A 26,228-nucleotide genomic window follows, 5' to 3' on the forward strand; every position below is an offset into this window, starting at 1 on the left:
TCTTCCGATGGTGGCCTGATGGGCTCTTACCATCACAAGCTGCTGACGAGAGCTGTGACTTCCAAACTTAAGCTGCCTTTCTCTCTGAGGTCTGTGTAGAGAGGAAACCATGCTTGCACCCAAAACACTGATTTAAGGAGAGATCAAGAGTGTATTTTCCCCCCTCTAGCTCTGCTGTGGAAAAACTGCATTTGCACAGGTCCTTCTCCTGCTGACTTTAGATATAATTACAGCTAAGCAATCCATGATTTGTCGGATGCAAAACTGGATGTTGATGAACCAAACAGAACACAGAGCATCTGCAGTGACATGACTAGCTTTGTCAAATGTTCATTAGATCACCTTTTGCAGTCCAGCAAATGCAAGTTGTCACTGAAGCATGCTGGACCAGGCAGAAATCACAGATGCTAATAAGTCAGTTGACAAAAGGCGAGGTTTGTCACTCAGCAGCACTTATTAACAGATCAATGCCATCTGCAGAACACTGTTAGTGGTGTGGCAGACCCCTGTGTGGAGCAGTCAGGAGACCTGACACACCACCATAGTGCATGATATTCTGCTTATACTCTCATGTAAGTAGCTTATCTTGTTAACAGAAAGCATTTATCATGTGATAATATATGCATTGTATGTGACATAAATAGTATGACTGATGACTGTTGGTGTCACTGTGACAGCTTTAAAAGGCATAAAAGACAGTTACATTCTGATTGGTTGCACAAATCATTTACTGTTTTTTTTCAGCTAACAGCAGTCAATTTAGGTAATAATGGCAATCATTCTAATTACGCTCCAAGAAGACAGAGCATCACTTCTATCAGACTACAGACGGTGCCTCAAGATGGAACATGTGAGATGATGCTCCGCTGTCTTTATTTGCTCCAGATCTTTGATGGAGTAATATGAAAAGTCAGCTCTTACCTAAGACAGAAGACTTGATCCCAGAAGTTCCTCAATGTCATCACAAGTCAAATTAATTACTGGTAATGACGTACCTGTGTACAAAGGCAAAGTCCAGTTCCACATTCGTGACAATGTGCATTTGAGTACAAGATTCTCAAATAAGCATTGCCTGGTAAGAACTGCAGAGATATGCAGATACCAGATCTTGCTGTGACTTTCCAACAAGCTCTCAAAGCATAATTTTGACATTTGACCTGATGAATGGCACTCTGGAGTTACCAAGCAGATAAATGAAGGCACACTTAGCATAGACTTACTTTCATCTTTGTTCAGCCACTGATCATGGCTGACTCAGAAGGGGTCTGTCATGTATAGTCCTGGAGGATTTTCTAGAGATGTTTCCCTGTCAGAGCAAGTTTTCTTTCTTCCTTTTTCATGGAGCCATATCTGAGCTTTTATACCACAAGAAGCCAACATGGGTTGCAGTCTGCTTTCTCCTGCTGCTATCACTGCCTAACACCCCAACAAATTTCTATTATAGTCCTAGGTGAGCTACAGGGATGCTTTCACAGAATCACAGAACTGTAGGGGTTGGAAGGGACCTCCAGAGATCATCGAACCCAGCCCCTCTGCCAAAGCAGGTTCCCTACGCCAGGTCGCACAGGTAGGCGTCCAGGTGGGTCTTGAATTATCTCCAGAGAAGGAGACTCCACCACCTCCCTGGGCAGCCTAGTTTTACTACAAATGTTGCTGTGTTAAAAATAATAATAACAGAATTAAATATATATCACTCTAGGCAAAATATGCAGGTGGGCATTTATTTAGTAGCCAATTTGGCTGATGCAGGGCACAATTTAAATAAGGTTGTAGTGGGCAAGTCATGGGGACTGCTGTGATAAAGTGTCGCCCTAGCTGCTTGTGTTGGATCGCTGCAGATAATGCTGGAAGGTTGGATCCTATTAATTCAGACAGGAGTAAAACTAGTAAGGTCAGTTTAGGGTCTTTTGTCTCCCTGATTCGTTGTAAACATGCAAAACACCCTGTCAAATTCAACAAGAACTTTGCCTGAATAAGGGCTGCATTGTTCAGGTGCCACAAGTTAGTCACTATTCCTAAGAAAACAAACAGAATAATATTCTGAGGTAACTTTTACTTTATAGATATTATCAACGAATACCTGCTTTTGTAATGAGAGGTGACAGCAGAGCTACTGCTCTGGCATCACAAGCGACTGGTGGTGTGGGGTAGGAATGCTTGCTCCTGAAAGCTTTGTTCTGCAGCCCTGCAGCTGATGTGGTGATGTGAAACTGGCAAGTGCTCGACTCTCATCCCTGCTGCAGGAGACTGACAGACTCCTGGTGGAAAAACAGCATAAGAATGAGCTGAGCTGCAGGTAAACACAACAACCTCATTAGATAAAGTAAGGGGATAAACACAATTTACTGTTGCTACCACATCTCAGAGTCTCGCTGCTCATAATCCCAGTGGTCCTGACTACATTTTATTATTACCTGGAGTTCATCAGCAACAGTTTTGACCTGCCTGACCTGCACAGTCACCCAAACAGCCTGGAACCACAGACAGCTGGCCAGTGGCCAGAAGTCCTGCCCAATGTGAGGTGGAGGTGCAAACAGGCAGTGAGAATGCACCTGCCTACACTTGGCAAAAACAAGGTTATGTAAATCTGTTGGAGCAGGATCACATTCCCCCTGGACAGGGCATGCTCAGTGCAGCTTTACTGAATAAGGAAATGAAAAGATAACCTACTTCTCTTACTGGATCTGCTTAAGGAAAAAACAAGTCTTGTGACTTGATATACTGTCTCGCTCCAATTTAGGAGTGAGGCAAAGGTTCTTTTGATAATGTTATGCCCGGCGTGAGATTAAGAAGAAGAACATTCAAATGTTGATCCGACCAGTTTATTGGAAATAATAGACAATTGAGGGGATGGGGAAGGGAGAGTGACGAATGCCAAAATTAGGGTGATGGGGAAGGGAAAGTAGGCGATAGAAAAAGGTAGAAAAGAGCAAGAATTACGTTAAAGCGGGGAATAGTCACCTCCTGGATGCAGCAGCGTCCCGTAGCACGTTGTTAACTTTGGTCCGGGGCAAAATAAGCGTAGGGGAGAGCAGCAGCGAAGTAGCAGGCCACAGATCGATGAGACGCAAAGAAGATGGTCAGAATAGCCAGGTCTCAGGAACTGGAGTCTCGGGCAGCGAGGTCCCTCAGAGCAGAGTCTCGAGCAGCAATCCCAGAAGAGATAATAGGCAGCAGTAGGACAACGGTGGAGGAATCTGAGGTCAGATACCTAGATGCCCACAAAGGTTCTTCAGCATGCAGGCATCTTCTTCAGCATGCAGGCACTTGCGTAGAGAGGCATCTGATGACAGAAAACCTCCTTGTTTCCGTAGTGAGGCATCTGGTGTCAGAAAACCTCCCCAAATTCGGGGTTTGTCCATGCCCTTTTTATCCTTCTTTCCAGCCTTCGAGACATTTCGGGACGGCTCGGGTCAGAGTCCTGTGATTTCCTCAGAGATGTCAATCTTCCTTGAGATGAGCCAACACGAGAGAAAGACCACTTAAGGGCCATCAGTCCTCAGAGATGGCCATCTTCCTTGAGATAGGCCTACACAAAAGACCACTTAAGGGCCATTGATCAGTATCTTATCTCCCTTTTGTAGCTCCCGGACTTGTCCATCTCCTAAACAGAGGGATTTCTCGAACCTTGGTTCCTGTGTGTCTCAGACAAAGGGAGTCCTGGAACCTTGGCCAGGACTTGCCTGAACTTGTCCATTTCAGCAAACTTTGAGACAGTAATGTAAAAAGCATGGCCTCTTACAGTATACATGATACAGGTTGTGCATGAGGGTGTGTGCATCCATAATACACATCCTGTAGTGATCCTATGGCACAGCAATAGCTGAGGGAAGGGTGGCTCTGGGAGCTTTTGTAGCAATCAAGATCCCCGTGAGGGCTGTGAGCAGTCCAGTCTCTGCGTTTTATAATGCCAGGGTGAGATCTCCACCATGGACATCCTTTCTCCAAACTACAATGTTAGCAAAAATATCCATAAACTTAGAGATGCATAGCAGGAACCCAGTTAAGGCAGCTGGTTTTTGACTTTCTGTTGCTCAGTCAGGCAGATCTGCTGGGAATATGTGGAAGCACAGCACATGTTGGGGTGGACAGGGGGAGACTGGCCTGTGTCTGCTATTCAGCTACTTGGTCGAGGGATAATGCTAGAACAGCAGTGTATGGTTACAGCATGCAGGCACTGCTTCTCATCTCTCTATACCCTCAGTGTCTGACCAAGGTACCACAGCTCTTTAACACAGAGACCTGCCTCCACATAACTGATGATGTGGAGAGAGGAATGCTGTGCTAGCTGCTCTATATCACACACCAGCTACACACCAGTCCAGCTACACAAGATGAGCAGTGAGCAGTTTCTTCAGTGTGACACTGATGCTCGTTCTCCACTGAAGGAGCTCCATGAACTACAGGTTTTCTTGACGACACCGTGCCTTATTATTTGCAAGGCTGCAAGACAGCCCTCCTGTATAGTTCTGCTCTGTCAGCTGGAGCAGCACCGACACACAATCCTGGCTGCGGGCTGGGCCGGCAGGAGGAGCAGCCTGCACAGACCCTGAACAGACCCCACAGAGATGGAGGGGTGCCACAGCTCTCAGCTGCCCAGAACAGCAACAGTGGCCTGTGCACAGGGCAGCAGTGCCACACACATGGCTTCTGCAACTTTACAGCCACACCTGAGCGGAGATCAGAGCCTCCACTACAGCTCAGGCTAAGCAGTTCCAGCTTAAAACATCGGAAGCTATTCCCTACTAATGTTCGAGAAGGAACAGGTTGTCTCAAAAACTTCTTCTAAAGAGCCCAACAAAAACGCTGTAAAGTCACTTTCCTTTTTCACTGATGGATGTTCAATATGCGTTTTTCCCCAAACACTTTTATCGGAAAGCGAAGCCGTTCAGTAACACCTCACAACCCCCCTCAGACCCGAACCGCGGCCCTCAGCTCGCTGAGGCCCCGCCCGCCACGCGCGCGCACTTCCCGTTCCCGTTCCCTCTCCCTCCCCGGGGCAGTCTCCACCCGGCATGCTCCGCTTTGCGGCGGAGCGGGCGGGGGTACGGCAGCAGCTTGAGGCAGGCTCGGCCATGTCGGAGGACGGCGATGAGGAGCTGGCGGCCTTCGTGGCCCTGCACGGGGCTGCGCTCCGCGCCTCCTGCGTGCCGGCGCGCTACTGGGAGAGCCTGTGCCGTAAACTGCGCGGAGAGGTGGGTGCGGGACGGGGGATGCGGGAAGGGCTGGGGGAGCGCTCTGGCCGGGGTTAAACTACGACGGAGCGAGGGATCCCTTTGGCCTCGTTTTTTCAGCGGCTGAACGCCTTTCGATGAGAAAAACAGGTCGTGAGTAGGACTGCTTTTGGGCTGCACTTGGCGATAGGCAAGAAGGATTCTTTTTAGGATCTGGTGCGTGCTCCGCCAGACTCAGCGGTGAGGAAAGAGAGTGTGGATTTGCTGAGAGGAACCGGGAGCTGAGGCGGGAAAGGCAGGACCCGAAACCAGTTGTCTGGAAAAGTGAGAGCGCTCCGGGGAGTCTGGAGGAGTCAGCCTGGGGGAGGCAATAAGGCCAGATGAGCTCGTTGGAGCTTGAGGATGTGGGGAGAGGAGGGAGCGAGCAGGGGTTGTGGGTTAGGAGATAGGGTGAGAAGTTGCAGGGTGGTGGGTGAAGGAGAGGTGCTGTGGTTTAACAGTTGTACAAATCAACTCATCTCTGATTGCTTGGGGGCGGTTTTTTTTTCTGTTTTGTTTTTATTTCCTTATCCCAATTTTACAGTAGGAATGGATGGAAGCTTAAGAAGATGTGATACAATCAGAGTGCTTACAGAACACTCGGGGGGGTGGGGTTAAATGTGTTCCTGGTAGTTTCTAACAGCTGCACGTCTGGTACTGCAAGTGAAAGGTATAGCTGTGTATTGCAGAGACAATGCATCTACATTAACTCAAGCAAATGCTCTGTCACAGAGCTGTAGGGGTTGGAAGGGACCTCTGGAGTACATGTAGCCTAGCTCCTGCTAAAGGAGGTTTCCTATAGCAGGTTACACAGGTGGGCATCCAGGTGAGTTCTGATTATCTCCAGGGAAGGAGTCTCCACAGCCTCTCTGGACAGCCTTTTCCAGTGCTCTGTCACCCTCACTGTAAATAAGTTTTTCCTCACGTTCAGATGGAACTTCTTACATTCCAGTTTGTGCCCATTGCCTCTTGTCCTGTTTGCTGAGCACCACTGAAAAGAACCTTGCCCCATCCACTTGTCTCCCACCGTTTTGACATTTATAAGTATTGATAAGCTACAGACTTTACTGGTTGGAGTTGGGAGGGAAGAGAGTTGAATGAGGAAAACCACAGCTGTGATACTTCCGCAGGGGCTGGCATGGAGAAGGTACATATCGTAGGGTGGCACAGTGCATGCTGTTTGATTATGCTTTCAGCAGTGGCTGAGTGTATTGTTTGTCCGAAATGCTCTAGGGTGTGTGGAGAGAGAAATGTGCACTGAAATCATTACTGATGAAGATAAAGCAGGCTGCTAATGGTGTGTGTCTCTGCCTCTGCAGCTTCTGGATTTTATCCAGAAGGGTAAAAGGATATGGAGAAGACTGGGATGTGTAGGGAAGATTATGATGAGGAGTGCAGTGGCCTGGGATGAACTTTTGAAGTAATCAAGTCTACACTACCTTGCTCAGAGCTTCAGCATGGGGGCAGCTGGAGGAGCAGCATTGAAGGCAGCAGAGGAGGTGAAGGGGAAGGATGAAAATGCTTAGGGGCGTTAAGTAAAGAGTAACTGGGGAAAATAAATCTGAAACGTGGACCACAGTATGTGTTCTCTTGTTTCCTGTGTGAAGGTGGAATGAATTTTTAATCTGTCTTAACCTGTTACAAAGATTAAAATTTTCTAGCATAGAACTTGGAAAACTTGCAAGCGTAACACAGATAAAATCTCCTCTTACATCTGTACCTCCAGAACCCAGCCCAGGCAGCTGTTTTCCAACATACAGCACCTTACCTATAGTGTGCCAAAGCCTGCAAGAGAAGTGGAGGAGTTTCACTTACCTTGAGAGCTGCTAGAGCTGTTTTGCTCCCGAGAGCCTCATGTAACCATAAATTACACTGGATTGCTCATCCCGAATGTGATGTATCTGCTAGGGCACTAAACCTACTTTTACTTATTTCCTTATTTTGCATTTAGCAGAACTGGCAGGCTCCTGTGTATTGCAGTAAGTATTTCTGTGGCCCTGAGAAATCATTGTTCAGACATGGACGGCCTTTAAGTGGTGTCTTCTATTTAACTATCAGAAGGAGTGCAGCATGATTAGCGTTATCAGACTTTATTTTGCAGAGTATGCTGCTGTTCATGGGGTGCCTGTGGCCTTCGCAACAGTTTGCAGCATGCCTGTAAGGAATTTGCTGAAGGTGCCTGCACTTGGCAGTCCTTGCCATGACATGTGCCCGCTTTGTTTCACATTGCTTGATTTACTGGGTTGTTAGGTTGGAGTCCAGGCATTGAAATGCACTGCCCAGGGAGGTGGTGGAGTCACCGACCATGGGAGTGTTCAAGAAACGTTTGGATGTTGTGTTGATGAATATGATTTAGCTGGGAAGTATTGGTAATGGTTGGACTAGATGATCTTCTAGGTCTTTTCCAACCTTGATAATTCTGTGAGTTGTACCTGAATGTGAAAGGACAGAGGGTTTGCCCAAATCTGGCTTGCTTACAGCTGCTTCTCTGCTGCTGGCCAGCCTTGTACTGCTAGGCCCTCACCACATGTTAGGCAGAGGGCAGCACACATGAAGTGGGCTCCAGTGCATCACACTTGCAGTTTTAACTTACTAATGGCTGCTGCCTTTAATGATATTGTTGAGGAAAGCTCGCACTTCTTGCTGCCTGCCATGGCTGGGCTTAGTGCTTGTGCAGCAGCCAGCTCAGGATGCTGCTCCAGCTTGGAGCCACCTGATAAAAACGAGCCGAGTGCTGCTGGCAGCTTCCCAGAGAAGGGCTTTTCCTGTGGCTGGAACTTGCCTCAGTGAAGTCAGCTTAAAATGGCTGTGAACTGTACAGGCAGGCAAGCAGGGTCATAAAGGAAATGGTGGCCCCCTGTTAAGCAGCAAGAGGTGGCAATACTGCTTGCTATTGAGTAATGTTATCCTCTTCCAGCAAAAACTGGAAAACTAGCGATAAATAAGGATCACTAGCTATTTATATGCTTGCTGAACTGCAGGTGATGTTAGGTCAGTTACTTATTTCTGTATTTTTTACCTCCAATGAGGTTGTTTGCAAAGTGATTTTATTTGTCCAAAGAAAAACATACAATTGAAATTAGACAGTGCATTCTCAGCATCTCTTTGCACCTCCTAGCCCAAATCAAAGCATCATCACCAATCCTTAGGAGGCACTCACGGGTGTTTGTCTGCTCTGGTCTACGATACAGTGCTGTATGTTATAATCTGCAGCGGGTGCTGTTTGCCTGCTGCCCTCCCTTCTTGCTGCTATCTCCCCTTGGGCAACTCTGCTTTGTCTATGTGGACATGCTTTGCAAATGCAAAGTTGATTTCCTTGCCCTCCAGCGGGGGCTTAGTGAAGATTATTTTCCTGAAGGAATAAATAAAAGCTTGTCTCTGCCTTTGGGATTTTCCAGCCAATAAATTGCAAATGTCTAGAGGTAATGACTTGTGATATTGATCCACTGGGCTAGGTACACCCAGGCTTGACACATTGAACCGGTGTCTTTGGAGGTTATGCTTCCAGGTCTGTTACCTTCTCTTCTGCTTTCTAGCAAGGTTAGATGGAGAAGTGTGTTGTTAGGAAGTCTGACTCCCCTTAAAAAATGCTGTGTAAGAGGACTAATCATTTGTCAGGTCCTGTCTGGTTGACTGTATAGTGTGACTGACTTAGCAGAATAACTCCCTGTAAAAGGGTTTGAAATGTCTTCTGAGACTCTATACGTATTTTCTTCTTGAAAATTATGTGTTTAATTTGAAGTCACAGACATAGTGCTGGTTTTCTGCAGCAGGTATACAAGCCATCGTTAGACAAGGTTTGTGGCAGAAGGGAAGTATGTAGTGGCTTCTTAATTCATTTAGGTCAAAGTGTTGCATCTGGAGTAGCAAAGAATGCAAGTAAAACTTTTTCAGTGGATCAGCTGAGGTAAGTATAGACTTCAGCTTGCAGCAGTGTGAAGAGGCTCCAGTCTCATCTGCAGGTGAGCAAACTATTCCTTGTGTAGGGAAGGAGGAGGAAACACACTCATATCTCTTAAGTGACTCAGAACTTGACTGGGGGTCTTAATGTTCTTCATTGTGGTTCTGGAGCCCAGGTAATGCCTTGGTTTGTTGAGCTTTGCATGCCATAATATGAGATCGTATTTTGCAGTGATTAAATTGATTGTTGATTTTTGGAGTTAAACAAAAGTATTGTTTTCAGCTTCTTCTGTGATTAGTTGAAGTAATGGATGATCATCAATAGATCTGTTGATGTCAAGGAAACCATCAGAGCTTCCTGCTGATGTTAAGCAAGAGCAACTTTATAGACATGTGCAAGAATGAATGCTAGACACCATTTTTGTCAGAATGCAGGCCAAAGTTGTCTGCACCCTTCTCGGTGTTGCACAGTGCATGTATGAGTACTGTCTCAACTATCTGATTGTACTCTGTGCACTTTCAATCTCAGGTATTTGATGCTGGTGACTACTTTGGGATAATGCAAGTAGAAGAGGTCGATGAGGAAGAGGAAGGTGATGAAGCGATGGAAGATGAATTGAAAAAGAAACCAAATCCTGGAAATGAACCTTGTTTCAAAGTTATCGTAACGAACGAGAATGGGCTTCAAGCCTCCAATCCTGATAGGTGAGTAGTGATTTCTGATTTGGTCCTGTGTCCTTGAATGGTCTTAAACCCTGAAGTGATTAGGGCAATTTATAATAAAACTTGCTTGGTCTTATTCAGAAATGCTCTTTTGCTTTGTTTTGTATGTTGTCGTTTTTTGTCTGTCTTTCTTACCATAAGACACAGCTTCTTGTTTCAGGAAATAGAAATAATCTCTGTGCTACAAAGCATATCTTGTAAAGAGCCCTAGGAGTGGCATCTTATGTTGCTCCTTCTTAAATTGTGGTGGAAGATGCTTATAAATCAGTCCTATGAAACCGAGAGGGAGAATAGAGAAGAGACAGCGTTGAAGTGATAGAAAGTGTAGAAATAAAATACACAGATTTGCAGATCCCAAGTGTTTGCCATTGAAAAAATACTGAAGTGATAACTGTATCCTCTACAAAACTCCGGCTCAGGGGATACTGAGCTGCTGTAAGCAGCTGAATTTCCTTCAGTCGGCTGTGATGTAATTCAAGAGTGTCACCTTACGATTGCATGCTAGGCACGTGTATGTGATCAAATGCATCTCAAGTTTTGTTGGCTTTCATTGGAATCAGCTTACCTGTCGTGAATTAGATTAGCTTGAACTGCTAAATTAGAAAAAGTTGTGTAAGAAACTAATAAAAATAAAAAGGTATGTGTTGTAATGTTATCACCTTAATATCAAACATAAATATTTGCCAGTGAGGCGGAGTCTGAACTCCAGTGGAACTCTAAATGTCGTTCTGCTCAGTTGTGTAGAACTTATTTTGCCAGACCTTTCATATTTATTTATTTTTTAGATCTTAGACTTTGTGTATTTACGTGAGCTTTGTCTTGATGAGTAAAAGTTACACAGAGTGTGGCTGTCTGCCTTTACATGCTTGCTTTAGCCTCAGTCATTGCTTTTCTGTCTGAGAACACAAATTGTAAAATTCAGAGCAACTGAAGATATGTGGCTGTAGAAGCAGAATATCAACATGCCTGTTTGCTAGTGGACATTTGAACTAGATTTCCAAAGGCATTTGAACTAGATTTCCACCTTATCATTCTCTAGAATCTTTAGGTTTAAAAATGAAGTTTATTCCATGTGTGGAATATGATACACAAGAATAGTTCAGAGATACTTGGCATATGTGACAGCTGAAATGTTTTTAACTTACTGAAAACTGAGAACGGGAAATTAATAAGTAGAATTCATGTTTTTCTTTGATGTCATTCAATAAAAGGCTATGGCCAAAGTATGAAGAATCCTTCTGCTTAAAGGAAGTAAGCTTTTGTTGTAAAAATCATGCAGCCAACGCAAGGGCTAAACTTCTCAAGGAGAGAGGTGCAAGTTGGCTATGATTTTGTTTTAATTGGTGCTCCTTTTAAACAGTGTGTTTTGTTTCTAGGGAAGAAAAAAATAAAACAGAGCCAAATAAAGAGAAAACAATCTAAAACTTGAAACGTTTTGAACTTGCAAACTGTATGAGACTTCTGGTGATCGTGCCTTTCCACCTAGTTCAACAGATGACTGTAGATACTGCACGACCTCATGGCTAGCAAGGTCTCTGAATGTTTTTCCAAAACAGTGCATAGTTTTCCTTCTTCAAGGCCAGGTTGGATGGGGCCCTGAGCAACCTGATCTGGTGTGTGGTAGCCCTGCCCACGTCGGGGGTTGGAACTGGGAGGGCTTGAAGGTCACTTCCAACCTAGGCCGTTCTATGAATATTAGGTTGATGTGATGGAAGAAGGGAGAAAGTCCTGTCTTCCAGGATCCTGTTTGTGCCTCATGATCATAGAATGACTGACTGTTGTACAAGAAATCACCTAGAACAAAAAGAGTGCTATGCTACGGCTGGGAAATTGTTCCTAACTTGTAATGGTACACATGTATTCAGGAAGTTGCATTGCCGTTTAGAGAGAACTTGTGAAACTGTCTACAAGGATAGGCAGTTCTAACTCACAGAAGTATTGGGCCCTTGTATGGAAATGTATACGCATATATACATTGTAATGCTTCCAAAATTCTCTTGAAGCATTTTCCTCATCGACCATGCCTGGACGTACCGTATTGAACATGCCCGCCAGCACCTGCTTCAAGTGCCTGGCTTACTTCACAGAATGACAAATCTCATGGGCATCGACTTTCACGGAGAAATCCCAGATGAGGACAGTGTTGAGCAAGTGCTGCAGGAGATGTGGAAGTACAATCAGACCTACCAGCTTTCTCAAGGGGTGAGTCTCTGAAGCTTGACTGGGCTGCTAAAAAGTTCTGGGCAGCCCTGAGTGAAGACATTCCAGTATATGGCTAGTAACAAATATACTTTTTCAATACTACTTTATGGACACCGAACAATAAACTTCTATTTGGTATGAGAGCAGATGCCACCTAGGACTAGAATGCACAGTGGCTTGCTCCCTCATTTCAGATTAGAACTCCGAGGGTTGTTTTTTCTTGTTTTTCCACACAGAGGAGGAGAGCTTTCTGCAATGGAAGGACAGTAGAAAGGGGAGATCTGCTTGTGTGTCAAATTTGGGTTTTTTTCTGTTCATATTTACTTACAGTGAAGGAAAGAATTCCTCTTGAATCGGATGTCTCATGTAAATATGTCTCTCAGCAGCTATGCTCACAGCTTTCCTCATCTGTAAGGGTATTTTGCCTCCTGAGGATATAATTATGCTGTCAGATAACTTTGCTTCCTGGTTTCAATTTGTCATCTGATTGCCAATGCAGTGTAAATATTAGTTCAACCTCAAATGAGAATCAACTGGTTTCAAGATGGTGTGTTTCCAGATGTAGTTTACTCCAGATTCTGGTTTTAGGTAGTGTGAATAAGACCAGAGTTTGGTCACTCAGCACAGTCCTAGCATATATTGAGCCTTCATATACACTCAAATGCTACATCTGAGGGAATACACGCCAATAAAAATGCTTTTGTAGGGGCTGTGGTGTGGTTTCTATGCTATGGTGAGTATTTTGTTTTGAAGATGAAAACTAATTCTTGTGGCCAAGCCCTATGCAGGATGGAATAGGCCTGTCTGTTTTACCAGTGGCCCGCTCTGAGTGGTGTGATCATGACCAACCTGCACCCTTAGCTCAAAAAGTGGAAGTAACTCCCTGCAGATGGCACCTCGCCAGTGCATGTATCAGCTTAGTTCACGGTACTGTCAGATCTGAAGAAATCTCTTAGAAACGGACTCACTGTGATTTATTTATTTTGCCTTTTATTTAAAGGCAGGCTTGAGGAGTACATCTCCATCTTTCTACGTTATGTTTCAATTTCCCATCTTTTTCTTATGAGTGACTCATGAATCATGTGAAATTATCTGCTCCTGCTTGAAAAATGCTTTCCTGGAAGACAATTAATTCAACGTATAGTTGAACTTCGCTTCAGTTTCCCTTGCTGGCACTGAACTGCTTTCAGTAGTCCAGTTCCTCTGTCTCCCTTTCTGCATCTATATAAGTGTGAGGAAACAGCCTTCTGCTGTGTTTACTCCCTGAGCTGGCTTCAGGGAAAGTGGATTTGGTAAGCAGTATCTATAATAAGAGGAAGGACAGGACTCTGCAGTTATAAGAACAGACCTGCCAGTTTTCACAGTGCCTTGGATGCATGGAGAACATTGTAGGGGGTACTCCCAGTGCCTTCTGTCTTGCAGTTCTTTTTTAGAAATTGATACATGCAGTATATCTCACTTTCTTTAATTATACAGACTGCGGAGGAAAAAGTTCCTGTCTGGTATATTATGGATGAATTTGGATCACGCATTCAGCATTCAGATCAGCCTAGCTTTGCAACAGCACCCCTGTTTTACATGCCTCAACAAATTGCTTACACAATTCTCTGGCCCTTGAGAGACCTAGAAACTGGTGGTAAGTTGAGTCTCTGTGTTTGTTTGTTACTACAGCTGTTTTTAATGCCTACAACAGGAGGTAGGCCATAATCTTACAAACCACTGAACTCTACACAGCACAACAGGTATTTCAAAACTAAAATGACCACATATTTTTAATACTATCATAATTAAGAGTTCTCTGATATTTTTAGCATCATAACTTGTGAGGTAGAGGCTCAAAACATTGACAGAGAACTTAAATCTTGCATCACTGTTGTAGTGAAACTTCTGATTGAGGCCATCTGAGAGTTTAAGAAATCATCTGTAACAAGTCTGTGTTAGTAGCTGTTTCTGACTGAGACAGTCAAGTGCTTGAGGTTGGAAGATACTAGACTTGGGTTGACTTTCTACTTGTACCCTTGGTTGAGTGCCTCGTTCTGCTCCCATCATGTAGAGGGGATAATAGCATTCAGCTGTGTGATTAAACTGCCGTAGGTCAGCTGGTTTTGGACTAATTTTTGTGTTGCAAATAATACCCTTTTTATTACAGTTGTTTGATAATATCTAATTTTGCATTTTGATTCTGACAGTTGTAGCATTATGAGCTGCTTGACCTTCATTTCTGTGATGAGGCATGAGGGAGTTTTCAGAGCATAGAATTAAAGGCTGTTCCTGAAAGGCTCTTTTTGTTTTACTGCAGATGAAGTGACCCGTGATTATGCTTATGGGGAAACTGATCGCTTGATCAGGAAGTGTGTTTTGTTACCATGGGTGCCTAATGAGGTATTGGATGTCAACTGTTTTACCCCAGAGCCATCGGATGAGCATTACCAGGTAAGCTGTAACAGATCTCATATTTTATCCTTTCAGAGAGAGTGTCTAAACAGCTATAAAGAGTTCTGGTTCTGCTTTTTTTTTTTTTTTCAGGCTTAAATACTGATTCAGAATTTAGGTAATAACTTAAAAATAATTCCAAAGGAAGCATAATGAAATGAGAAATATGTGATATAACTTACAGAACCGAGGTAACAGAGATTATCTATAGTATGTTATTGCAACATTGCCTAATATTTCTTCAAGTAAATACAGCGCAAGGTCTTTCATATAAGGCACCTATCTTCCGGTTAAACGTTTGAGACATTGTCTAACATGCTTACCCTCTGGATCCAGTACTGTAGTACTTCCGGTCTGTCTTGAATTACAGAAGGATTCATCTTAGTACACTGGGATAATTATACTTTTCAGTCTGGTTACTAATATATAATGTGGTTTAGAATTGCTGAATATTGTAGTGGATACAATGTTAATTCGATACTGCTGTTATAAATCGTAGAGTCACAGAACGATTTGGGTTGGAAGGGACCTTAAGTTACATCTAGTTCCAGCCCCTGCCTTGGGCAGTGTTACCACCTACCAGATCCAGGGCCCTATCCAAATTGCCCTGTGCAAGTGCCTTGCCACCCTCTCCTCTTTCAGTTTAAAATCATTCCCCTTTACCTTGTCAATAACAGACCATGTAAAAAGTGAGTCTACCTACTGCTCATCAGTTCCCTTCAAGTACTGGAAGGCTGCAGTGATGTCTCCCCAATAAAGCTGAAGAATTGTGTGTGGCTGATATTATACTCCTTTCCCACCTTGTCTTGAAAACAGAGCTTTTTTTTCCTCTGGAATATTTAGCTGTAGATTGGGGATTTAGACTGGTGACAGACCAAAGAAGAACTTTGTATGTAGCGTGGCCTTAAACTCAAGAAGGGAAATTCCTACAAAGAGATGCATGTTGCTGATACTTCTGGTTGCTGTAGCTTAGCATACGCAGAGGTGCATGCACAAAAAAGTCTGATAATGTCAGATTTGTTCACAATTTAAGTCTGTGAACCAGCAGTTTTGCAAGGTAGTGAAATAGTCACAAAAGCTGTAGAGATAGCAGCAGGGATTACTTTACTACTATGTACAAATAATTTGTTGTTCACTTGGCTGAGTTGTTGGTTTTGCTGTAGCTAAGGGTGTTACTTTTGTGGTTCTAATTTTCCTTTAAATAGAAGCAAAGACTCATGGAATAGTTTGGATTGGAAGGGTTTTTCTAAAGATCATCTGGTTCCAATAAATCTGAAAGATTTCACAGAATTGTAGGGGTTGGAAGGGACCTCTACAGATCGAGTCCAACCCCCCTGCCAAAGCAGGCTCCCTACACCATGTCACACAGGTAGGCGTCCAGGCAGGTCTTGAATATCTCCAGAGAAGGAGACTCCACCACCTCCCTGGGCAGCCTGTTCCAGTGCTCCATCACCCTCACTGTAAAGAAGTTGTTCCGCACATTTGTTCGGAACTTCCTATGCTGTACTTTCATCCCATGACCCCTAGTCCTGTCCCCACGCACTACTGAAAAGAGACCAGCCTTGCTGCTGTGGCTCCCACACCTCAGGTATTTGTAAAGCTGGATCACATCCCCTCTCAGCCTTCTTTTCTCAAGGCTAAACAGACCCAGTTCCCTGAGTCTCTCCTCACAAGGGAGATGCTCCAGGCCCTTCACCATCTTTGTGGCCCTCTGCTGGACTCTTTCCAAGAGATCCCTGTCTTTTTTGTATGTATTTCAGCCCTGCTTAGAAAAGCAGAGTTGTTATGGTAATGCTGCAGACTTAATCTCACCTGTTTTTTGTTCTGTTACCTCATTGTATTCTTTAGCACAAACCACAAAGTCTGTGACTTAAATGGTACCATGGGCAGTGATTTGGGCACTGACTGCAGAAAGCAGACTCAGGAGACAGTTGCTAATAAAGGTGCTTCTATTGAAATGTGTGACTTTAAAGAAGTGATCTCTTGGGTTACTCGAGTAGTTGCAGTTCTGCAGCAGGTCCGTGAATTTGAGCTGCAGAATAGATGTGAATGAATCTTCCAAGAACTGTAGTCATCTCCTCAGGAACTACTTTGTGTTTGTATTGTCCAACTTGCTTTAGAAGGTGATGTCTCTGGTTTGGTTTTCCTTACATTTTCCAGTTAGAGGTGATTGTACTTCCTGTAACATCCTTGAAGATGAAGGAGTATGTGTGGTTAGGCAGATGTTCTGCCCTTTGTTCCTCTTTTATCAGTGGCTTCTTAATTCTGACCCCCTTCTGCCTCTGGTCTTGTTCTGATTTTTATTTTCATTTGTATTTTATTTTTATTTCTTCCTGGGCTTTGTATTACACAACATAAGTTTCTTTAAATGTGACTCTGCAGTTCACTTGAAGCAGGCAGTGCGCTGGTCAGACACAGACTGTCATTTTTGCTGTGGCTACAAACACACCTGCACACCTGCATTTAAACATTTATGTGAAGATAAGGAATTGCATATAGCTGTCTGTAAGGTTTGATAACTCGATAAAACTTCAGTAGGCAATGGTAATGATAATAAAACACTTGAACAAACATATAATCATATTGAGCAGTTTACTTATCATTTTTTCTTTTAAAATTGTGTTTTGCAATCACTTATCCTATAACTGCATTTTGAAAGTGCCATTTGATCTGTGCTGCTGTTCTTATTTGCTCATCGTGAAGTCTGACTCAGCTGCCTGTTTTCTATGACTATTACTAACTTCTTTATTTTTGTTTGGTTTTTTAGGCTATTTTAGCAGAAAACAAGGAGAAACTCCCCATAGCAATCAACCCAGCAGCTTATGATAAAGACAAAGTTTTCAAGTATGTATCTACAAACAAAATGCTTTATTACCAACCTTAAGTATGATGCTTGCCTTGTGCTAGAGTTAAGTGAGGAAATCAAATGCTTCAAGTCTTTGTTACAACATTATAAGGCTTTTTTACTTTCAGGTCACCATTTGAATCCCGTTTCCTTCAGCAAGGACTATAAGTTACTCCAAAGCGGTGGATGTTTGCCTTGTCCTTGAGATGAATTCAGTGCAACTTGTACTGGACCTTTTGTCAGATTTGGTGCTGTACTTCCTTCAGCTGTGCAGGTGTTCAAGAAGCCACGTTTTGCAGAAAGAAATACTGGCAGGGCTGCATGAGGATATGAAATGCAATAATCTTTAGCAGTGGGGAAAGAATTAGGACTTTGATAAGAATACCAGTGAATTAATTTCTTCTATTTAGTGTAAGAGTATGGAGAGTAAGGCTAGTACAATGGAAGTAACGTGTCATACACAGAGCTATGCAGAACATTTGTGGCAGTAAACAAAGCATAATAGACAAGCTTCAGGTATTGGGGATTCTTGAAAAGAGTATTTCCCCCTATGACTGGGCTGTTTCAAAAGTTCATTAATTCAGAGAACTCTCTCTTTGGATTGTATCTTCTAATTGGTTAGTAGCAGAAGAGGAAAGAAGAGCAAACTGTTGGGAGCAGGTCCAGAGAGGAGGAAGAGTATTGTGACACCTCAAGAAAAAAGAAAAAATAGCAGTTGCTTAATCAGTTGAAACGCTCACTTACTTACTTACTGTGGTACCTGCTTTTCTGCATTAGTCTGACTTTGAGTCTTCCTACTGAACTCTGAAACTGTGGAAATTTCATATGGATTGATTCCTTGTTGCTAACAGGTCGATGGTTAGGGCTCTTTCACCAGTTAAGGTACTTACAAGGTCTCTCTTGTTCAAGTACTCTTTCATGAATAATAGTTAATTCATGTCAGTGCTCTTCTGTCAGGAACTGTCTCTGTTCTCAATTGCAAGTTTTGTGGAAGTTGGTGGAGCAAAACTTTTAAGGTTTATTTTGTTGTTTTGGTTTTTTTTTTTCCTCAAAATACCTTATTTTTAGTCTGTCCCACGATAGTTTTTTGTTTTTTTTCCTGTGGGTTAAAAGTGTAACACCTGTAGGAGTCAATAAAACACTGTTTTCAAGCAACAGCTGATTGTTTTCAGAAATCAGTTCACCATTTTTCTTCATATCCCTTTATCTTCTAGGGTGTTCACAGACATCCAGCAAGTCCTCAACAGCCTGACGCATCCCCGTTTTGTATTCACAGACAACGAGGCAGAAGCAGACATCCTCTACAATTTCTCGCACTTCAAAGATTATAGGTTACAATTATTTTCCTCATAAGATAAATTCTTTTTTGGTTTTTTTTTTTTCTCCCCTCTATAAGTGTTCCCAAAGCCCTTCCTGGCCTTTCCCCTTCTTGCTTTAGCAACTCTTGTTTTTCAGGAAGCTAAGCGAGGAAAGACCTGAAGTAATGCTGAATCAGTTCCCGTGTGAGAACCTGCTGACTGTCAAAGACTGCCTGGCATCCATATCTAGGCGAGCTGGAGGGCTGGATGGGCCAAGATGGTTGCCACGTACTTTTAACCTCCAAACAGAATTACCCCAGTTCATCTGCTACTTTCAGCAGCGTGAAAGAAGGCGGGTATTATTTCTCCTTCCTTGCATCTTGTGCTTTAGTATTAGCATAAAGCAGTTGTGGAGCTTTAGGATTTTGAATTTGCATTGTTTCTGCTACTGCACTTCCCTTAGAATCCTAATAGAGCAGGTAAGATTCTCTTAATTAAAAGAGAGTACTTGGTACTGCTAGTCAAATAAATCATTGCCTCACATGAAGCTCAACCTGGAAAGTCGCTTCCTTGGTGAGTCTTAGTTATAATGTTAGTTGCCAGGAATTTCATTTAGCTGTTCTTTGCTCTATGGATTCTGCTTTTGACTAGCATAACCAGGAGAGAGTGCTCCCTTCCACATGTCTTCAGTCTGTGATTAAATTCCTTTTAATTATCAAGGGTTGAGCACAAATGCATTGTGTACGTACGTGAAAGGAAAGCAGGGGGTAGTAAGTTCCACAGAAATAAAACCATCTTAAGCTAACACTGCTAACTTCAGCTCAGTTTGTGTTGTTTATCATGAAGCCCAATCCGTTTCTCAGATCTCTTAAATTTATTAACTGAGGAAAGAAAGACATAGTGTCACCCTGTCCTTACTCAGAAAAATGTATTGAACGAGGGCCAGCATGTTACTTGTTTTCCTTGGGATATTTCAAGGAATATTGCCCCTCTTCTCACTGGGAATTGAGAAGAGAGTGGTATACTCTTGTTTTCTTGCAATATGAATTGCTGAGCTATCGTCTGATTTCTTCCCCGGGGAGGCAGTCACAGCGTAATGTATTATGAATTATTTGGAGTTGTTAAGAGATTCATCTTAGAAACGCAGATGATTCTCCACCTATGCAGCCTAAGACTCTTGACAGAATGATGCCTGTACCGTGACCTCTGTGTGTTCGTGGTGTTACTATTGATGAGTTGTTCTTCTCTTTAGAAGGAAATGAACAGTGAGAATATGCTAAGCCTTAACTGAAAAAAGTGAAAGCTACCACTGCCATTTCTCCCTTTTACACCATTGCTTAAAGCTATCAGTCAGAAGTCCTTAGACCTTGTGATGTAGTGCACAGCTTTATAAAGTAATTAAGACAGAGGAGTACAGAGATCAGTTCGAGTGAATGTTCAGACAGACGAATGAAGCTTATAAGCTTTGGCTTTCTGTCTGTCACAGAGGAGAAGACAATCACTGGATATGCAAACCATGGAACCTGGCCAGAAGCTTGGACACCCACATCACCAACAGCCTTAACAATATCATCAGGCATAGGGAAAGCAGCCCAAAGGTAAGAGATCATGGCTTTGAATGAGATTTTAAATGGATTTCTGAAAAAGCTCTCGTTACAGGAAGTGGTCTAAGACTACAAGGAAGGAAACATATTTTCTTAAAAATTCATACATTGACCCATAAGCATTCAGCTTCAATGAATTCTGAGTTAATTATTCAAATCAGCACCATTTGTTGCAGTGATGAAAGACCCCAAGAGGCTGACGTTTTCATACTTGAAAAATAAATGTTGCCCTGACAGTAATGAATGGTCCAGTGCATTTCTGCTTGATAAGACAACACACCTTAGATATGGTTAGCATCAGTCATGAACTTTTGTACACTGTTGCTTCTGTCCCCTGTTGGTCATTGTTGTTAATACAAAGCTCAGCAGCACAGAACACTGCCAACAACAGAGAAATGATGGAGCTGTAATGTCAGACTGCCACCTAAATGTTATTTTTGCTGATGTGTGCCCTGCATGTATTTTTCTGGAATACAGAAGTGCACAAATGGCTTCATACTTATATTGCAAAAGGTTAATGCCACTAAAATTGTAAATAAAAAGGCTTTTATACATTCTTGCTGCCCAGCTTTCCCAGCCAGGCTCCAAAGACTTTTATAAAATGCTTCTTGGCACAACATCAATTATTTATGCACGCTTCTAAAGTAAAAACCAACACAAATACACATTAAAAAGGGTATCTTAAATCCTCAGTATCTACTGACGCTTTTCATTTCTGTCAAATAATATTTTTTTATGTTACTTTTTGTTTGTTTCTGTTAGGTAGTGTGCAAGTATATTGAAAATCCAGTCTTATTTCACCGAGAAGACGTGGGGATGGTTAAGTTTGACATCCGTTACATTGTGTTGCTGCGCTTGGTAAAACCACTCAAGCTGTACGTCTATGATGTATTTTGGCTACGCTTTTCAAATCGGTAATTACATTACCTTTCCTTGTTAGACTGATGGGACTTAGTTTCCAAGGGATCAGCTTTGGTTCTAAGGAATTGCTTTGTTCCTTAGGGCGTTTTCCCTTGATGACTTGGATGACTATGAGAAGCATTTCACCGTCATGAATTATGCTCCTGGTGTAATATTAAAGCAGGTAAGCCAACAGTCCAAGTTATTCCCCTGTCCTTTGTGTTGGTAGAGTGGCTTTCAGTGCCTTCTCATGTGACTATTCCCCAGTACTCTATTTCATACCTAGCAAGTAGTCACTGTTGGAAGTATCCTAACCAAGTATTTTTTCCTAGACATTTAGTTGTCTGGACCCCTAAAAATTTATGATAGATAATACAAACCTACATCCTGAATAAAACCCACATTAATTGAAATCAGTAAGAGAAAAATATTAAAATAGTAGCTAATTTTCTAAGACTTCAGTATAATCCTTTATATAGAAACACTAGAACAAGGAAGGGATTCCAACTCCCTACTTCTCTACCTGCATTTCTGTGGATGGCAAAAAAAGTTTGGCATTCCAATGTCATTTGATTGCTCAGCCATTCCCAGTCAAAGCAATATATGTTGCTTCTAAACCATTCTAGGTACACTGTGAAGAATTTGTTCCTCAGTTTGAAAAACAATATCCTGAACATCTGTGGACAACAGTACAAGTAAGTGAGCAGTTTGTCTTCATTTCATAAGTATCTGTGAATACAACTCAATAAGCTGTCTTTTCCAGAAGTTACATTTTTCCTCAGAAAACATACTTCATGCCCAACAGCTTCATAGAGGACAGCAGATGTTAACCTTTACATTATAATAATTTATTTACTTGGACTGATTCAAACACTGTTCTTAGCATTTGAGAACTTTATTTCATGGCCACACTGAGGTTTCCTTATATTGGAGTTGGTAATAAAGCCAGTCTTAAATCGTGTTGGGATCCTGGGAGCAGGATCATTTTTCCTGAGAGTTCTGTCTGAGGAAGGATGCCAATTATAAAAGCCTGTGGTTATGAAGATTCAGTATTCCATGCAAAACAGTAGGGAGGTCCACGGTATCAAGTGTTAGTTGTAACAGGTGCTGCTGTTATGACTCTGGAAAAGTTGTTTTCAAAGCTTTCAGCACTATTCTGTTTCAGTAGCATATTAACTCTGAATCTGGGAGTTGAACCACTGAAATATTCAGGCTCTTGCTTCCTTTGTTCTGAGGGACTTCGCAACGCAAGGGTCTGTGAAAACAAGTAGGAAACTAATCCCCCAAATCAGGTTTTGACCTGCCTATATTAAGCAGAGCTGTAGGTCTAAAGATCTCCCTGTAAGCTTTCATGTTAGCTTGCTTTGCAGGACACTGGAGCTCTCTTGCAAGATGGATGTGCCCACCTGTGCCAAAGTGACTGACAGAAATAAGCCTCACCTCAGGGGTGCTGTGCTCAAGGGGCTGTGTTACCAGGCTGTGTAGTGCGGAGGCTGTATTTACATACTGTGGCAAATTCTTTAAAAGTTAAGCTGTGATCTCTTCTCTTAGAAATAGGGATTTTTAAATGAGAACATTATCCCATTTATTGAATTAAATCCTGACTTGGATGCTATAGTGTAGGATTTTTAGCTGCCGCTCTAGCTTATCTGCATTAGCTAGCTTATCTTAGCCCTGTGCCTGCCATTGCATTAATGACTGCACAAGAAAACTGATGGTTCCCTAACACTAAGGCACGCGTAGGCATATTTTATCTGCAAAGAAAAGGCTCCCAGTACTGTATTTGTGGAAAATATGCAAGAAGGCAGAAGAGGACATTCTCATTCTTACTCATAAGTAATGCTTGAAAGAAAAAACTGAATGTGAAAAGATGATTCAGAAGCCCACACATAACTGAATCGTTGCATTCTTCCATATTTATAACGAGTCAAAAGATGCAGAAGAAATTGTGACTGAGTACTGATTAATGTATATGCTTTCAAAAGTGAACAAATTACCCAGCTTTGGGTTGATTTGCATAAATGAATTCATATCCATTTTAGCTAGAACCTCACATCCAAGAAAAGACATTCAGAGTGTAGCAGGTTGTGCAGCATTAGGATTGAAATAGTCTGAAAGAGACTGCAGAGACTGAGAAACAGATCAAAAGAAAGCATGCACAGGCTAACCAAAGTAGTGGTGTGCGCCACATATGGAGTATTACTCTTCCTGCATTTGCAGAGTAAATGATTTACTGCAGTATAGTTTCCATGCTAAAAATTATACCTGTATATCCTATTGGCTTACAGAAACACCAGTGTGGTATACATAGGCATAAGTATAAACTTCCAGCACCGTTTAGAGATGCCAGCATAAGCTGGTAGAAAACTTTTCTTGGCAGAACAAAACTAAGCTAGTAAGCAGATTTAACAGGCAGGAAGGTAGAAACTTTACTGTTGCATTACTGTTGTGCACAGAGCTCTCCTGGGTGTTCTGTTTCTCCTCCTCTGCGTAGAAGTGTAGCATCATACATGATGCTTGAGAAGAGAATTGATTCTAAGGATTTCTCTTGTACTTATTTGCTCCCAGCAGAAGCCCAGAGATATCTGCTGAGTTCTTGGCCCTTTCACTGTGTTGGTCTTTGTCTCGATGTACATTTTGAAGTTAATGCTGTGCAGATTTTTCTGTTGGCTACTGTAACTTAAATGAACTCTTCAAAATGTGAACGCATTAAGTGATTAAAAGGTGGGTTTTTTAAATTGCTTCTCATTCTGAGACCTTTTTCTATTATTAGGCAAACATTTTTAAGGCATTTGCTGAATTGTTCCAAGTTGCTTCAGCCAAACCCGCACCTCTTGGCATCTGCGATTATCCATCATCAAGAGCAATATATGCCATTGACTTGATGCTCAAATGGGACACCAGCGGAGATGGTGAGAGAAGTTCATTTCTTTGCATGTTGAATTCTTATTCGTGAACTTTTTCAGGAATTTATTTCCTTTGATCAGATTCTTATAGGTTTTCAAGCAGTGTAAACTGTGCGCTCTGTACCACCCACTGACATCAAAGGGTATCTGAAGCTGCAGGTCTGTGGAGCTAAAAGCTGCTGTGCTGGTTAACTGTGATGGCAGAAGGAGCTGCTGGCTGTGCTGGGCTGAGTCCATGCCTCCCTTCTACTCCTGCTATGGCTTTGTTTTAGTTGGTTTAAACGCAGCTGTACAGGGGCAAGTTTTCATTCCAGTTTACAGTGGGAGAATCCCTGTCAATGTACTAAACCTTAAAGAAACATCATCCTGTGGCTTGGCCCAGTGTCTTCAGATTGCAGTGTTATTTAGTAAAGCAGACAAGGGACGACCTTCACCACTGCAGTGCTGTTGATGTCCTTGGGACTGTCAACTCAGTTATCAAGTCTGCAAGAACATGTATATAGAGATGCTCCGTGTTCATGTCACAGCATGGCTGACAACCACTTGGAGCCTTTCTTCCAGCTATTCATGGATAGCTGGTAGGAAAAAAAATGCCAAATAAGGCTGATTTTTTCCTGTCTCACCTGAAAGCTTAAAAATGTTTGTGTGTGCCCTGTGCACAGCTACCTCTCACAGGGAGATGTGCAGAAGCACCAACACAGAAATAAACTTCCAGGAGACTAGAAAAGAATTCTCAGTTCCCAGGACACAAGCAGAATTCCTTGCGCATGCCTGGCTTTGCTAGGAGTTACTAGGAGTGAAACAAAAAGCCCTGCCAGGTTGGGTCATAAAAGTTGACTTCTAGCCTTTTTCTAGCTTAATGACAGGCAGTGGTTCAGGTGTCTGTACAGCTTGCATTAAAAGGCAGTGTTTGTGTGTTCCCTTTGACAGGAAAAAGAATCATGCAGCCTCAGATTCTGGAGGTGAACTTCAATCCTGACTGTGATAGAGCCTGCAAATACCACCCTACCTTTTTTAATGATGTCTTCAGCACCTTATTTCTGGATGAAGCAGACAACTGCCATGTGACACGCATTGTCTAGCCACGGGAGGCTTGATTCTTTCCTTCACAGATATGCTTAATAGCAGTATTTACATTTCAGTTCTATGAGCTGCTGACGCAATTATTTTCCTGTATTAGTAACCCAGGAAAAAAACTCAGAAGAATGCACATATACCTTATACTGTACCGATAATTGTTTTGTCTGCATTTTCCTTGTGTTGCTTTGTGCTGTAAATCACCAATTTGTATTGACCAAATATCTTGTTTATTGAATATGGGAAACCTCAAAAATAGGGCAGAACTGGAACACCTGAGTTGTCTCTCAGGTAGACTAAGCTCTTGCTTTCTTGCTGGGAAACGTGGCATAGTTCCCTGTGTGAACATTAAAATGACGGTTTACTGAATCATCTGGAAGTTTGTATATTATTTTCTTAGCCTTGCTTCTTACTCTTCTGTTGTACAGAGATCTAAAATGTTTGTGTCTGTAGGCAGAGGTAAAACAGGTGATTAAAGTTACGTTTGGCAAGTTTATTGAAAATCAGGTATATGAAGCTTGAACGAAGATGGTGGGGTAAGGAAGGTCGGATCAGGAAAAGGTCCTGGTAGTTTTCCAAAAGCTGTTCAGCATCTGCTGAAACCTGTGCATGAAGTGATTGGTCTATGTTAATTTTGAGTTCATTGTGCATTACAAATGCTATAAAGTGTGGGGGAAAGGAATCTGAACTGTTAGCATCTCATTTCTGATCCACTGAACAAAGGCAAAGTATTCTCAAGGAGTGGAACAGATTAATTTACTTTAAGTACTTTGAGGACAAGAAAGATAGTGTTATATTTTTCTGCCATGAAAATGTATTTCAGTGAAGTAAAGTACTGGGGATATGGTGACTGGAATATATGACAGCTCTTCGCATTTCTTGACCTCTGTACAGTACTGATAGGATCCTTGTTACGGCTGGCTGTCATCCTTAGCTTGGCCCTTAAAGAGGGAAACTGGATTTCTGAGGAGTTGTCAGGCAAAAAATTGGGAGGGATATAATGTCCAGAGCAGCAACAAAAGGCAGAAGCCTAAAGAAATGAGAGGGTCTGGGGAGACTCTACTAGAAGCCTGAACAGCCTTTGGACTGTAAAGTTAAGGGCCTAAGACAGACCTGTTTGGGAATGA

General features: G+C 42.5%; 1 protein-coding gene and 1 long non-coding RNA gene across 3 annotated transcripts; one reads left to right on the forward strand and one right to left on the reverse strand.

Annotated features, from left to right (window-relative positions):
• Window positions 1-921: 921 nt before the first annotated feature.
• LOC146762396 (uncharacterized) lies at window positions 922-4,953 on the reverse strand. Its single transcript, XR_014935234.1, has 3 exons — window positions 2,962-4,953; window positions 2,081-2,258; window positions 922-995 (listed from the first exon to the last, which is right to left on the reverse strand). It is a non-coding gene; the product is annotated as an uncharacterized LOC146762396 (long non-coding RNA).
• A 69-nt stretch (window positions 4,954-5,022) lies between these two features.
• Window positions 5,023-25,470, forward strand: TTLL12 (tubulin tyrosine ligase like 12). 2 transcript variants are annotated; one of them, XM_015869859.3, is made up of 14 exons: window positions 5,023-5,195; window positions 9,643-9,818; window positions 11,840-12,038; window positions 13,515-13,674; window positions 14,338-14,471; window positions 17,239-17,315; window positions 18,531-18,647; window positions 18,772-18,966; window positions 20,101-20,212; window positions 20,981-21,132; window positions 21,221-21,302; window positions 21,745-21,813; window positions 23,892-24,030; window positions 24,955-25,470. In XM_015869859.3, the coding sequence occupies exons 1-14, from the start codon at window positions 5,076-5,078 to the stop codon at window positions 25,104-25,106; spliced, it is 1,884 nt and encodes a 627-aa protein (XP_015725345.2). In that variant the 5' UTR covers window positions 5,023-5,075; the 3' UTR covers window positions 25,107-25,470. The 2 variants fall into 2 exon arrangements, with proteins under 2 accessions (XP_015725345.2, XP_085374140.1); XM_085518014.1 differs by lacking the exons at window positions 5,023-5,195; window positions 9,643-9,818; window positions 11,840-12,038; ... (1 more) ...; window positions 14,338-14,471; window positions 17,239-17,315 and adding an exon at window positions 17,458-17,590.
• The last annotated feature ends 758 nt before the right edge of the window (window positions 25,471-26,228 follow it).

The sequence above is a fragment of the Coturnix japonica genome, chromosome 1 (genome assembly GCF_054131305.1).
Source record: "Coturnix japonica strain WE chromosome 1, WE-NBRP24, whole genome shotgun sequence".
Taxonomy (NCBI): domain Eukaryota; kingdom Metazoa; phylum Chordata; class Aves; order Galliformes; family Phasianidae; genus Coturnix; species Coturnix japonica.